The sequence below is a fragment of the Vicia villosa genome, linkage group LG2 (genome assembly GCF_029867415.1).
Source record: "Vicia villosa cultivar HV-30 ecotype Madison, WI linkage group LG2, Vvil1.0, whole genome shotgun sequence".
Classification (NCBI taxonomy): Eukaryota; Viridiplantae; Streptophyta; class Magnoliopsida; order Fabales; family Fabaceae; genus Vicia; species Vicia villosa.
Genome location: NC_081181.1, coordinates 153,558,068 through 153,573,872, shown reverse-complemented (window position 1 = coordinate 153,573,872; position 15,805 = coordinate 153,558,068). Strand labels below are relative to the sequence as shown.

The 15,805-nt window shown below is 35.1% G+C and overlaps 3 protein-coding genes across 3 annotated transcripts; all 3 read left to right on the top strand.

Moving 5' to 3' along the window:
• Positions 1 to 53: 53 nt before the first annotated feature.
• LOC131652546 (chalcone synthase 6-like) lies at positions 54 to 1,523 on the top strand. The gene is made up of 2 exons (XM_058922426.1): positions 54 to 273; positions 394 to 1,523. Exons 1-2 carry the CDS (start codon positions 96 to 98, stop codon positions 1,383 to 1,385), a joined length of 1,170 nt encoding a protein of 389 aa, XP_058778409.1. The 5' UTR covers positions 54 to 95; the 3' UTR covers positions 1,386 to 1,523.
• A 5,463-nt stretch (positions 1,524 to 6,986) lies between these two features.
• On the top strand, positions 6,987 to 7,508 carry LOC131650376 (uncharacterized). The gene has a single exon (XM_058920090.1). The coding sequence runs from the start codon at positions 6,987 to 6,989 to the stop codon at positions 7,506 to 7,508; it is 522 nt and encodes a 173-aa protein (XP_058776073.1).
• A 6,735-nt stretch (positions 7,509 to 14,243) lies between these two features.
• LOC131652539 (chalcone synthase 4-like) lies at positions 14,244 to 15,754 on the top strand. The gene is made up of 2 exons (XM_058922421.1): positions 14,244 to 14,521; positions 14,621 to 15,754. Exons 1-2 carry the CDS (start codon positions 14,344 to 14,346, stop codon positions 15,610 to 15,612), a joined length of 1,170 nt encoding a protein of 389 aa, XP_058778404.1. The 5' UTR covers positions 14,244 to 14,343; the 3' UTR covers positions 15,613 to 15,754.
• The last annotated feature ends 51 nt before the right edge of the window (positions 15,755 to 15,805 follow it).

Below are 15,805 nucleotides of genomic sequence, written 5' to 3'. Positions count from 1 at the left end.
TTCCTTTCATTCTTCCATTCATTCATATAAAACCCTCTCTTCCCTAACACATTTATCATATAGTCTTTAATTAGAAACTATTAAACAATATCAAGATGGTTAGTGTGTCAGAAATCCGCAAGGCTCAGAGGGCAGAAGGCCCTGCAACTATCTTGGCCATTGGCACTGCTAATCCAGCAAATTGTGTTGAACAAAGTACTTATCCTGATTTTTACTTTAAAATCACTAACAGTGAGCACAAAACTGTACTCAAAGAGAAATTCCAACGCATGTGTAAGTATTATTCATAGAAGTTACTACTCGTGATAAATATGTTATCATGTAATTGCTTTTGGAGTTTCTTTAAAATTGTTGTACACTTGTACTAATGTAATTTATTTATAACTATTACAGGTGATAAATCTATGATCAAGAGGAGATACATGTATCTAACTGAGGAGATTTTGAAAGAAAATCCTAGTCTTTGTGAATACATGGCACCTTCATTGGATGCTAGGCAAGACATGGTGGTGGTGGAGGTACCTAGACTAGGGAAGGAAGCTGCTGTCAAAGCTATAAAAGAATGGGGGCAACCAAAATCAAAGATTACTCACTTGATCTTTTGCACCACAAGCGGTGTAGACATGCCTGGTGCTGATTATCAACTCACCAAACTCTTAGGTCTTCGTCCGTATGTGAAAAGGTACATGATGTATCAACAAGGATGTTTTGCTGGTGGCACGGTGCTCCGTTTGGCTAAGGATTTGGCCGAGAACAACAAAGGTGCTAGAGTGTTGGTTGTTTGTTCTGAAGTTACTGCGGTTACATTTCGTGGCCCTAGTGATACTCATTTGGACAGTCTTGTTGGACAAGCCTTATTTGGAGATGGAGCTGCTGCACTTATTGTTGGTTCTGACCCTGTACCAGAAATTGAGAAACCTATATTTGAGATGGTTTGGACTGCACAAACAATTGCTCCAGACAGTGAAGGTGCCATCGATGGTCATCTTCGCGAAGCTGGACTTACATTTCATCTTCTTAAAGATGTTCCCGGGATTGTCTCAAAGAACATTGATAAAGCTCTAGTTGAGGCATTCCAACCATTAAACATATCTGATTACAACTCAATTTTTTGGATTGCACATCCCGGTGGACCGGCAATTCTGGACCAAGTTGAGCTAAAATTAGGCCTAAAGCCTGAAAAGATGAGGGCCACTCGAGAAGTACTTAGTGAATATGGTAATATGTCAAGTGCATGTGTATTGTTCATCTTAGACGAGATGAGAAAGAGATCGGCTAAAGAAGGACTTAAGACCACTGGAGAAGGTCTTGATTGGGGTGTATTGTTTGGTTTTGGGCCAGGACTTACCATAGAAACTGTTGTTTTACACAGTGTGGCTATATGAAAAGCTTAAGTATTTTATTTTCATGTCTGTTTTCAAATTTGCTTGAATCTTTTGTAAAAAAGAAAAACTCATTATGAGTTGGTCTTGCATGCACTGCTATATTTAAATAATATAAATGTGATGAGCTTTATATTCTAACGGTATTGTTTACTTTGTGTTGAAAAATAGTTAGTTACTAATTTGAGAAAAATATCATCTGCAATTTGTAGTTAAGATGAAAATTGTTGTTGACGTTTAAAATCAAACCAACTTCTGTTAAGTGATAATTAGATGGGTATTCCCTTAGACCATTGTCAAATATATACAAATTACAAGCTAATTGATCTTAATTACAACTGTTTAATTAAATATTTCTCACGTTTAACTCCTGGCAAAGATTTTAAAAAAAGCACGTCCATCATTTTTTTCTCAGCTATTTATGTACATAGTAATTGTAAGAGAAATGATATTTAACATCTTAGTTGTCTTTTGCTTAACTAAAATCTTAAAATATTGAGTCTCTTAATTGATAAATATTACATTGTTTAATTCCAAATCATATGCTTATTTACAAACTATATACGAAGTAGAAGTATAAGATTTAACTAAGAAAATTTCTCACCCCACCCTTTAGATCTCTCACGCACCATCGATTAAATAAAATTGTCCCTCTGCTTTCGTAGATGTACTTTCAGAAGTTCCTTTTTTGTGTTTAACGTTGTTTTGTTCCTTAGATGTACATACGGAAGCTTCCGTAAATGCATCTACGGAAGCATTTGATGTTATATTCGCCCCAGACTCTTCCTCTCCTCCATTCATTCACTTTCTCATTTCCAAAACCTCGCTTTCTCTCAAACTCAAAAAACAAACTTCCAAACAAGTTCATTTTTTTCTCTCGAGTTCGGTCGATAACGTCAAGGTCAACTATCAACACATTCTATCAAGTTCAAAACTCAATTTAATCGGTAAGTTTTAGACTTTTCGAGTTATTTAAGAGTATTTGTAATATAGAGTAAGAATTCGACATTTAGGTGTAGCAATGATTAGATTGTTTTAGAAATATAGTTTAGAGACAATGAAGGTGTTGTTTGATGTGTTAAAATGACGTTCAAGCCACCAAAATGAGATTTTTAACCCTCTGCAACAGTGACCCGACGCCATTATTGGGTTTTGTAGGTTTCAGAAACTTCTGTAGATGCATCTACGGAAGAGAGGAACTTTAGGTCATTCCGTAGTTGTATCTACGGAATATATAAAAAGCATTTTTTTTGTTTTTCTAATTTAATTGTATCTAATTTGACCTTATTTGTATTACGCACACATTATGGCAGGCCAGGAGGATTGCACAGCATGCATCAACATCAACAGCAAAACATAAGTTCCATATTCAAACAAAATAAGACCCCCAAAAAAGCCTAGCCAACATCAACAGTAAAACATAATTTCTTTGACGTTATCCAAGATAATTGAACTTTCCCGGAGCATAGTCGACCAACATTACCATGTATTGTATGATGAAATTAGATCTAGTGCAGACAACTACAAAGTTTTACTAATAACTTATGCTAAACATAATTTAAAACAACTAAAACTTTGTAGTTGTTCTTCACTGAATCTATTTTCATCATACAACACATGGTAATGTGTTGGTCGACTATGCTCCGGGAGAGTTCAGTTATCTTGGATAACGTCAACGAAGTTATGTTTTACTGTTAATGTTGGCTAGACTTTTTTGGGGGTCTTATTTTGTTTGAATATGGATTAGAACTACTAGTCTCATCGGAATCAGTTTGAGACACTTTTGATGTCTGTATTTTTATTAGATTGATGTAATTTTATTTTTATTATGTTTAACACTATTTGTAAGATTTATAAGGTGTTTTCTTTTCGTGTACTATATATACCATTACATTTACATTACACTACTATGATATACTATGGAAAAATCATGATTCTTAACTATTTCAAGCAAATGAATACACCATTAGAAGCGGAATTTCACCACGAGCTCGATTCTATAAAAAGTTTTAAGAATATATCAGCAATTCTTCTGTAGATACAACTACGAAATACTTTTTTTAACATGTTCCGTAGATGTACCTACGAAAGAGTTGCTGAATTGTAATTCATTATATTTTCCCACCGTTTACTATGGTTTTTTACGCTTCCGTAGATGCATCTACGGAAAAAACCAAATTTTTTGAAGAAAAAAAAGGTGCTTTCGGACATACATCTATGGAAACATGGGGTATAAATAGAAATTCGTCAGGTGGCTGACAGAATCATGTGGTGCATTGAGAAATTCTCTTACCAAAAATATGCTTTTGCTTCTTAAGTTCCCTTTTTTTTTCTTTGGCTTTTGCTCCCTAAATTTTTTTTGTTGCAATAAACATTCCCTCTTTTTTGAACTAACTTTCCAATGCTCTAATTTCCTTTTCAACTTTTCATATTTTCTAATACCCTCATTTCTTTTTCACTTTTTCATATTTTCCTCTCACTGTCAACACCTCACATTGGTTGCAACCTCTCCCGCGACCTTCTCTATAGTCATCTCATATAACTCATGTCGTTGTGTCACATTCACCCATTGTGAAACACCATATGTGATAAGTGTCAAATTTACTCATTTATCACAAATATTTATTAACTTCAAACATTCGAAATCACATGAAAAATATCTGATTTATTATAAAAAAGATAAAATATTTGTATGAATATTTTAACTATGATATTCGTGAGTACATGTGAAATCACTCGAAGAAATCACAAATTGCACAAGCTGATAGTAGAAAACTCGTTGGAGAAGGTAGAGAGTCACCCAACCAAAAACAGGCCAAAGACTTGGCAAAACATTCACATTACTGAATCCATCTCGCTAGAAGAAGAGATAAGCTCGCAAGGCAAGCACAAGAGGTTAAAGATTTATTCCAAACCAAATTACTTCATATTAAAGCAAGGTAACTCATCAAGCAAGGTGTCAAGCTCGCCAAGCAGACAATGACGGTTAAAAAGACCCCTGGTTAAGTAACTTAGGGGTGAATGAAGGTTTTTATCGCTTGGCGAGCAAGGAGGCTCACAAAGAGAGATATGGTGGTCAAGCTCAAGTTGGAAAAGATGAATAAGACTTACTAATGAAGAAAAACAAGCTCTCTAGGCGAGGATACTAAAACACAACTAGATAAATAGACTTCTTAGTCAATTCAATAACACATATTCTATGTTTTAAATAAGTCCAAATTATCTATTTTCATAGTTAGAAATTGTGTAATAACAAGAGAGATATTGAAGAATCGAAGGTGGAGGCTTTTTCATCTTTGTCTTCCTAACGATCATTGCAAAGATATTTGAGTAAGAGTAGATAAAATCTATTTGTTGGGGTTAGTTGTAGGTATCTAAACACTAATGTATTCATCTTTATCATGGTGTTATGTATGTTCTCGTTATTTTTTAATATTGATGATTATCTTTGTTCTTAATGCTTGTTACAAAGTAGCTACTTAGAACTTGTTATAATGGTTTATAAATGATATTGAAAAATTATTTTTTTAACCAAATAAAAGATTTTTATTTGTTAGATGCTAAACTCTAGACACAAATTTAGGTTTAACATTCACATATATTATTAAATCTTAATGTTTTCGTATTTGTTAATAATGTGGGAAGTCGTCTATTAGACAATCAAACTAATTTCATGCTTTTGATAAGACATAAACAACAGACGCATAGTGATATGTGATAATATAATTGATGATTAATAATATACATAATTGATTAGGCAAATGTACGATGATATGATAATGAAATCTAACCCCAACAAATGCAATTCCATCTGTTAAAATCTTATTTTCATTTGTTGTTTTTTTAACTTAGTTACCAAACAATCAAACTTTTCGAAAAAATTACTTAGAATTATAAAAATTATTGAATGGATTTGGATTATCCCACAAGTCTTTGTGGAGACGACACAAACAAATGCTTTTGTTGTTTTACTACTTCAACAAAATAGTGTCGTTGTAGAGGATTGGCGTTTAGATATTAAAAGCACTGCGATACTTTTTATAATTTTAAGTATCATTGTTCATACATGTTTAGAATTTTTTTAATTTATGATTATCACTTTATCTTTATCTAGCTACTAAGTTAGACTGTTGAATTTGTTTAGGCGAAAAAAGATTTATGAAGATCAATTGTTATTTGATCCTGAAACTGAACAGACTGCTCGCAAAAACAATAGTAAAAGAAGAAAACAACAACCCAAAATAATTTCACAATAATAAGAAGCCTCTTTTTCTACAAAATCAGAAGAAATTGCAGAAAAACGGCAATCAAGCTAACAATGACAAAAATAACCAAAATTAGGCCAACAATGTTGCTGGTAGAATGCCTTGCAACATTATTCCCAGAAGGTTGACACACATAGTCAAACCCGCAAGAAATACCAGGTAAGTTGAAATGAAAACTAATGTTGCAGCATAAATATGCAAGTTTTATAATTATCGTCTCCATAGGGATTGATTGTGTTTCAAAGACTATTCAATAGTTTCTATTACTTTAAGTTTTGTAAATCAGATGATTGATTGTTTGGTATATACTTGAAATGTAAAGTAACAAGCGTTTGTTGGGAGACAACCCAATCCTTTCTATAATTATTTCAAGTTTAAATATTTTTTAAACTCATTGAAAAATCAGAACTTTGGGTCATTCTGTAGAGATTTTGCTGGGAAAGGAAAATACCTCGCCAGAAGAATTTTCGCCAAGCATGCTTTTTAAAGGCTCAAAACTCACCAAGCAAAACCAAGGCAGAAGCCAAATGTTCTGAATTCATGCATTATTGATTGGCAATCAAAGAGGCTTCCCTAGCAAAAGTGTCATTACAATATATTGGAAACAACATTTAGACATCAATTTTTCTCTTTAAAACCACTTTCCACCTATCATTTTCTTCCACCACTTGCAAAAATCCAGAAAAAAAAAAGGCTTAGTAACCCAAAGAGCACATCTATTTGCATAAAAAAGAACCATTCTTCTACATTTCCTTGTATGTTCAAAGTTTATGTGATATATCTCTCTGCATAGAGCTGAGTTTTTTTTATTCCTGATGTTGTTATTTATATCTTTTGCTTGCTACAAATAAATGCCATTAATGATATCATGCTAGGAAAAGCGAAATGATCCTCATATGATTGATGCTTTGGAACATAGTTTATGTTTTGATTGTTATTCCTATGTGATATCAAAGGTTTCTTGATTAGGGGATGATAATGATGGATTGTAGAGAAAAATTAGGTGTGTAGTGATAGTGGGTTAGTTATTGTTAGACAACAAGTCCATTGGGCCTTAGGATCTCTTACACTTGGGCTTAGGTATGTTAGGTTAAGCCCACTACGGATCCACATATATAGTTTGTATCTAACCCAATACTGAATGCAAGAGAAGCGGGAAACTATTTTTCCAATTTCAATTTCATTTGCCTCGCTGCGTTTCTGCATTTCATTCATCAACAAGATGAATCATCATCATCTTGTATTATGGTATCAGTAGACCAAATCCCCATTCCTTATTCACCTGCATTTTTCGCTTCCGCAACACAAAATTTGCTATCCTTTTCTTCAACCTTCATCCATGGCTTCCGATCAAGATTCCGATCACGATTCTGAAATCTCTCCATCACCCAAGACCAAAATCACCGACCCAACCCTTAATCCTAGAAACCCCTACTACCTCCATCCTGGAGAAAATCCCGGCGCTACCATCGTCTCTCCTCCTCTTGACGACAACAATTATCACAATTGGAGCAAAGCGATGCGTAGGGCTCTCACATCCAAGAACAAACTCTCCTTCATCAATGGCCGAATCAAGAAACCCCCTCTGAATGATGAAAGCTACGAACTTTGGGAACGCGCCAATAGCATGGTGCTCTCTTGGATCAATCGGACATTATCGCCTCACATCGCTCAGAGCACAATCTGTTTCGATTCCCCCTTCGATCTCTGGGAAGACCTTCGTGAAAGATTCACCAAAGGTAATCACTTTCGCTTCTCAGATCTTCTTCGTGAAATACACTCTATTCAACAGGGCGATCGCACTTTGTCTGCATATTTCACTGCCCTCAAAATCCTATGGGATGAATTAGAAGATCTTTGACCTATCCCTGCTTGCATTTGCCCTATTCCTTGCACCTGTGACCTAGCCCGTGCAGTTCGCCATTACAAACATATGGAATATGTTACATGTTTCTTGAAGGGATTGAACGATAGTTATCACAATATCCGCACCCAAATCTTGCTTCTCGATCCACTCCCTAGCATTAGCAAGATATACTCCTTAATTGCTCAGCAACAAGTCACTCCTTCTGCAGCTACATCACCTACCATTCTTGCTGTAACTAGTACCAATGCCAAACCTAAACCTAAACCCAATTCCAAAACTACAATGGTGTGCACTAACTGCCAGAAAACCAGTCACACCATTGATACATGTTACTTCAAACATGGCTTTCCACCAGGTTACAGAAATAATAATCCCAAGAATCCTTCTGATAACAAAGCTGCACAGAATCCGTCCAAGGACATAGGAATATCAAAGGAATATTACAAGCACCTGGTGCATCTCCTACAGCAATCGCGCAAAGCCACACAACCTTCCACAACAGACAAAACTGAAAATTCTGGCACATCTCTCATTTCAGGTATTGCTCAAACAGGTAGTATTTTCAATAACCCTTCTATGTGGATTTTAGACTCTGGCGCCTCTCACCATGTATGTCCATTCATTCATTGCTTTTCCAACATAACATCTATATCACCCATTTCTATTAACCTGCCTAATAACACTACTTTATCTGCCCATTATTATGGCACTATAACATTTGATAACTGCTTTCAATTAACAAATGTATATTACATACCTGAATTTAGATTTAGTCTTCTTTCTATTTCAAAACTGTGTAGCAATCCCAGATACATCATCTCCTTCTCACACAATTCTTGTATCATTCAGGATGTGTGTACCAAGGAGAGGATTGGACCTGTGACACAAATACATAACCTGTACATTCTGCACAGAACACCTCTCAGTACTACTGCATCTTTTAATGACTTACAACACTCCACCATCTCTATCAATTCCACTGTTTCTAGTAAAAACACTGCCTTATGGCACAATAGATTAGGCCACCCTTCTGTGGATGTTTTACATAATATGTCTCAACAATTTGAGGACATTTCTTTTCATAAAACTACTGCTTGTAATGCTTGCCATCTATCCAAACAATGCAAACTTGTTTTTCCTTCAAGTAATTCTGTTTCTTATAATTGCTTTGATTTAATACATATGGACATATGGGGCCCTATATCTATACCTTCATTAGATGACTTCAAATATTTTCTTACTATAGTAGATGATCACTCTAGATATACATGGACTTTACTCATGCATTCTAAATCTGAAACCCGTGTTCTTATCAAAAACTTTATCGCATACTACTCCTCTCTAGGCATTTTACACCAAAGGAGTTGTGTTGAAACACCTCAACAAAACTCCATTGTTGAAAGAAAACATAGGCATCTGCTACATATGACTCGTGCACTCCTTTTTCATGCTAATTTGCCAAAGTGCTTCTGGTCATATGCCTTATGCCATGCCACTTACCTCATTAATAGGCTGACCACACCTGTTTTACAAAACAAAACACCTTACAGCCTTCTTTTCAATACTCCTCCTACATTCAACAACCATAGAACATTTGGTTGTCTTGCCTATGCTAGCACATTACAAAGACAAAGGGATAAATTAGACCCTAGGGCTTCTAAATGTGTTTTCTTAGGATTTACATTAGGCATCAAAGGATACCTTCTATTTGATCTCCAATCTAGAAAAATTTTTAATTCTAGGAACTGTGTTTTCTATGAAACAATCTTCCCATATACACCATACATTACCTCTGTCCAAAACTACAATGACCAACAAATCAGTGACAATGATACCACCACCATCCCTTTCCTTTTTGACTTACCATCCACCCCTACTACACCTGAACCAAACTCACACACAACTACTACTAATAACCTCAAACCCAGCCCTGACAGTGCCAAATTCACTACAAATTCTCCCCTCCTTACTGACTCTGCCAATACATCCCCCACTAACATTGTTAACAATACCCCTAATACTGAACACACAGAACAATCTCCCCACCAAACTCATAATGAAAATGAACCTCCTGTTAGTGATAACACCAACCCTGACCCTGTCATTCCTCAGATCAGAAAATCAAATAGAGCTAAATCTGCCCCTGCACACCTTAAGGACTTCATTTGCAATAATTACTCTACCAATGCTATATATGATATATCTGATTTCATTTCATACACATCTATATCTCCTGCATATTTCAATTTTGTATCTGCCATTTCTGTTTCTTCTGACCCTACTTCATATAAGCAAGCCAGCCATCATTCTCATTGGAACAAAGCCATGAATGATGAGCTGCAAGCTTTAACCAACAACAAAACTTGGCAATTCATGCCACTGCCACCAGGTAAGAAGTGTATAGATTGCAAGTGGGTCTATAAGACAAAATACAAATCCGATGGTACTTTAGAAAGACACAAGGCCAGGTTAGTTGCTCAAGGTTTCACTCAAATCCAAGGTATTGACTATTTTGACACTTATTCACCTGTCATTAAACTCACAACTGTAAGACTTGTCCTTGCTCTAGCTTCTTCTTTAAACATGTACCTTTTCCAATTAGATGTACACAATGCTTTTCTACATGGAGAATTGAATGAGGAGGTGTACATGGCTCTTCCTAAGGGCATTACACCATCATATCCTAATCAAGTCTGCAGATTACTAAAATCTATTTATGGTTTAAAACAGTCCAGTAGACTATGGTTTCAAAAACTGTCTACAGTCCTCTTGAAAAACCATTTTACACAATGTTCTTCAGATCACTCTTTGTTTATTAACCATTCTAACAATAACATTACTTTTGTGCTCATTTATGTTGATGACCTTCTTATTGCAGGCACCAATATCACCATAATTGATCACACCAAGGCCTTACTCAATAAGCATTTTCACATTAAAGACCTGGGAATTCTGCGATACTTCCTTGGCCTGGAGATTGCCCGCAACAAAACGGGAATACACATCAACCAACGCAAATACACACTCAATCTGTTGTCACAAGCTGGACTTCTTGGATGCAAACCTGCCTCCACACCAATGACCCGTGACACAAGACTCAACACAACAGACGACACTCCTCTTTCAGAACCTACCAAATATAGACGACTCATTGGCCAGCTGATTTACTTATTAAACACGCGGCCTGACATTTCCTGCGCTGTACAACAACTCAGTCAACACATGTCCAACCCAACAGATTTACACTTCAACAATGCCCTCCGTGTTCTGCGTTATCTCAAAGGCTCTCCAGCACAAGGTCTCTTCTTCCCCAGCAACTCTCCACTACAATTAAAAGCATTCTCCGACTCTGACTGGGCCACCTGCCCTGAGACAAGAAAATCCATCACAGGATTCTGTATATACTTAGGCTCTTCTCTCATTTCTTGGAAATCCAAGAAGCAACCAACCATATCTCGCAGTTCAACCGAAGCTGAATGTCGCTCTATGGCCTCAACCGTATGCGAACTTCAATGGTTAACCAATCTACTACAAGAACTCCACATAAAATTCAAAACTCCAGCTACACTCTATTGTGATAATGCCTCTGCAATTCACATTGCCAGCAACTCCTCTTTCCACGAACGGACGAAACACATCGAAATCGACTGCCACATTGTTCGCGAAAAACTTCAACAACAACTTTTCCAGTTACTCCCGGTGTCTTCATCACAACAGCTTGCAGACTTATTTACAAAACCTTTGGATCCTTCTATTTTTAAAACAAACATTTGTAAACTTGGGCTACATACAATATATCCTCAAGTTTATGGGGGGGGTGTTAGACAACAAGTCCATTGGGCCTTAGGATCTCTTACACTTGGGCTTAGGTATGTTAGGTTAAGCCCACTACGGATCCACATATATAGTTTGTATCTAACCCAATACTGAATGCAAGAGAAGCGGGAAACTATTTTTCCAATTTCAATTTCATTTGCCTCGCTGCGTTTCTGCATTTCATTCATCAACAAGATGAATCATCATCATCTTGTATTAGTTATAATTAACATTAGGAAAGTGTGAGAAACATAGCCATAGATGATAATCATGAATGATTGAGGATTAATGATTGATTATATTTTCCTAATTTGTTAAAAACCTAGGTTTTTCTATATTATAATCATATTTCAAGATATAACTTAATTTTCAAAAATGCAAATCAATATGTGGCTGAAAATTTATAAGTGGCTAGAAAAATGATGGCTGAAAATTCATTTGTATCATTATATTTACTAAAAAACTTTCAATATTATTGTTTTAATGATTGATGTAAATGGCATAAAAGAGAGCAACGAAAAGGAAAATTGCAACTGCAGTGACATCTTGGTCATGTGTGTCTTATGACCATAACAAGTTTATGAGTCCTATGCACAAATGCTTTTATGCTCAGATGGAGAGTCGTTCATTGAAAACAAAGAGAAAGGTGCAACTATCTAGAAATTGAGATTTATATACTTTTGTGCGAGAAATTAACAACATCGGTTGGGGAATTCTAGCACAGCCTTCTGAGCACATTAACTTTGACATCTTAAAGGATTTTTTTGCAAATGCCAAACCAATAGAAGATTGTCCACTAAGAATTTCTTGGTTCAGAGGGAGGATAGTTCCATTTGATATGGATGCAATCAATGAATACCTTGGAAACCCATGCCCAAACGAACTTGAAGAGTTAGATCCATTTGCTCAACAAGTATCAAGAAGCGATTAGGATTATTAAGAAATAGTTATTAAACTCTGCACTAAGGGGAAGACTTTTAAGGTTGTCAGTGATGGAAGGCCTATCTGTTTACTTCCCTACTAAGGCCCAAATGTGGATGACTTTTATCTTACATAATTGAAATTTTGGCACACATATACCAGATGTTGAACCAGATGTTATGACACTAGGATCAAATCAGTAACATCAAAAAGAACAGTTATGCAGATAAAATAGGTTGATGAAAGCAAAATAACACTAGTAATTATTTACCCAGTTCTGTGCAACATCACCTACATCTAGGGGCTACCAAGCCATGAAGGAAATCCACTATAATAGTATTATTTTGGAACCCTAAACAACACTTTTTTACAAGTTTCTCACCTAATCACCACCAATGCAATTTCTACCTAGGACACTCCTAGATATGAGAACCCCCTCTCACTTCCTACAAGTCACATAACAATGACAAACTCTCAATAATAACCAAAAGATAGAAGACATTCTTCCAAGATAAAATAAATTATGCTTAAAAATTTTTGACTGATGAACAATAGAAAAATTGACACACAATCCACTCTTGCTTAAAAGCTCATGAGTGATTGAAAATGAACAAAAAAAGTCAGTCCAACTCTGAGTATCAAAGAGATAATCGAGTGATCACAATGAACAAAGAACACACTAAAAACCTAAACCCTTATCTCATGCATACAGCTTCTCCAAATGTTTTTAGGTATACCAAGTCCTTATAAATAGACTCTTGCAGTACGGGCTTGGACTCTTCATGCAAATCCAATCTTCCAGTTGTAAGTCTTCTGCAAAATCTTTTCCACAAAAATAGGAACAAATCTTCAAAGTATCCTAAAAATTATCCAAGATCCTTTTTTATGAAACCAAATCAAATCTGCAATGTCCCTTAAAAATTCTTCCTTAGCTTCAATTGTATGAGTACTAAAATCATATATAATCTTTATAATAACAAAATCTTCCGAGATTTAAAATTTATAATATCGTTGTAGTTTTATTATAGAATATAAGACAATAAACTCATTTTTATTATTATTGTAGATTAACATGATTTATTTCAAAATTACAATGCTACTATTTCACTTATTTCATTAATTTGATGGTAAAATTTATATATATAATTAATATATTTTGATGTTTTTTTTGCAAGTTTTCATATATATATATATATATATATATATATATATATATATATATATATATATATATATATATATATATATTAAAACTGTTTTACATGTTTTTATTAATACATTTATTTTTATCGAATAAAAATTAATTTAATAATATAACATAATAAGATAAAGAAACCACCAATTTCTTAATTAAGAATGTTCGTTTATGTCATTTTGTATTTATCAGCTAATGTAACAACTAATTTATCAAACACTAAAATTAACTTATGAGCTACCGATCATCAACTATAAGCCCTCACACATCATTTATCATATATCAACTATCAGTCATCAGCTATCGACTAGTTTTATCAAACAGATTCTAATAGAAAAACCTAAAAACTCATAATTTGTCGGCAAATTCTGAAAGACCTGAAATTTATGTGTTTTTTTTCATCTTTTTATTTTTATTTTTCTTTTATTATACTGTTAAATAATTATTATATTTTCAATCTTAAAATTTTTTAAGAATTAAAATGAATCTTCAAAAGACCAATTCAAAATCATGATTCAAATTAAACGGCCTTATATGTAATTTTGTAAATATAATACTATCCATTTGTTAATAGTAAAATATTTAAAGGAAAAGTAGAAACTAAAGAGGGTGTTGTAAGTCGTGCTGAAATTAGCCACCAAACTCCTACAAAGTCAAGTCATTTACGAATACACTAGCCAGCCAGCCAGCCATATTACATGTGTTTTGTGAAGCACACGACGTGATGTTCATCTACCTACCCTCTAATATCCACTCTTCCTTCCCTATAAAATCCTCCTACTTCAACCATCTTTCCACCACAACACTCTTTCAATACTTTCCTTTTCAACTAGTTCTATAAACCAATTAACCTCAGATTGCATTCCTTTAATTTTATTTGATACCAAAGATATCAACATGGTTAGTGTCTCTGAAATCCGTAAGGCTCAGAGGGCAGAAGGCCCTGCAACTATCTTGGCCATTGGCACTGCTAATCCAGCTAACTGTGTTGAACAAAGCACATATCCTGATTTTTACTTTAAGATCACTAACAGTGAGCACAAAACTGTTCTCAAAGAGAAATTCCAACGCATGTGTAAGTACTTTTTGTAGAAGCTGCTACTTGTGATATTAAATATTCCTATCCTTTATACAAAACGGTTGTACTAATGTCATTTATTTATAACTATTTCAGGTGATAAATCTATGATCAAGAGGAGATACATGTATCTTACTGAAGAAATTTTGAAAGAAAATCCTAGTCTTTGTGAATACATGGCACCTTCATTAGATGCTAGACAAGACATGGTGGTGGTAGAGGTACCAAGGCTAGGGAAGGAAGCTGCTGTCAAAGCTATAAAAGAATGGGGTCAACCAAAATCAAAGATTACTCATTTAATCTTTTGCACCACAAGTGGTGTAGACATGCCTGGTGCTGATTATCAACTCACCAAACTTTTAGGTCTCCGCCCACATGTGAAAAGGTTTATGATGTACCAACAAGGTTGCTTTGCAGGAGGCACGGTACTTCGTTTGGCTAAAGATTTGGCTGAAAACAATAAAGGTGCTCGTGTGCTAGTGGTTTGTTCTGAAGTTACTGCAGTTACATTCCGGGGCCCTAGTGACACTCACTTGGACAGTCTTGTTGGACAAGCTCTATTTGGAGATGGAGCAGCAGCACTTATTGTGGGTTCTGATCCAGTACCACAAATTGAGAAGCCTATATTTGAAATGGTTTGGACTGCACAAACAATTGCACCTGATAGTGAAGGAGCCATCGATGGTCACCTTCGTGAAGCGGGGCTAACTTTTCACCTTCTTAAAGATGTTCCTGGGATTGTTTCAAAGAACATTGGTAAAGCATTGGTTGAGGCTTTCCAGCCATTGGGAATTTCTGATTACAACTCAATCTTTTGGATTGCACACCCAGGTGGACCTGCAATTTTAGATCAAGTGGAACAAAAGCTAGCCTTGAAGCCTGAAAAGATGAGGGCCACTAGGGAAGTGCTGAGTGAGTATGGAAATATGTCAAGTGCTTGTGTGTTGTTTATCTTGGATAAAATGAGAAAGAAATCAACTCAAGATGGTTTGAAGACAACGGGTGAAGGACTTGAATGGGGTGTGTTGTTCGGCTTTGGACCAGGACTAACGATTGAGACCGTTGTTCTCCGCAGTGTTGCTATATGAGATCTTTAAATATATTTGTTTTATTTATCATTTTTAAATTTGATTTTTTTTATGTATGGGAAATAAAAATTCATTATTTGATATGTACTATTACTTTTTTTTCAATTAAAGATATGTAACAACTATAATTATGATTGTGAAATGCCTATTATGATACGAAAACACCTGTAACTATGTCGAAAAAGTATGTTTA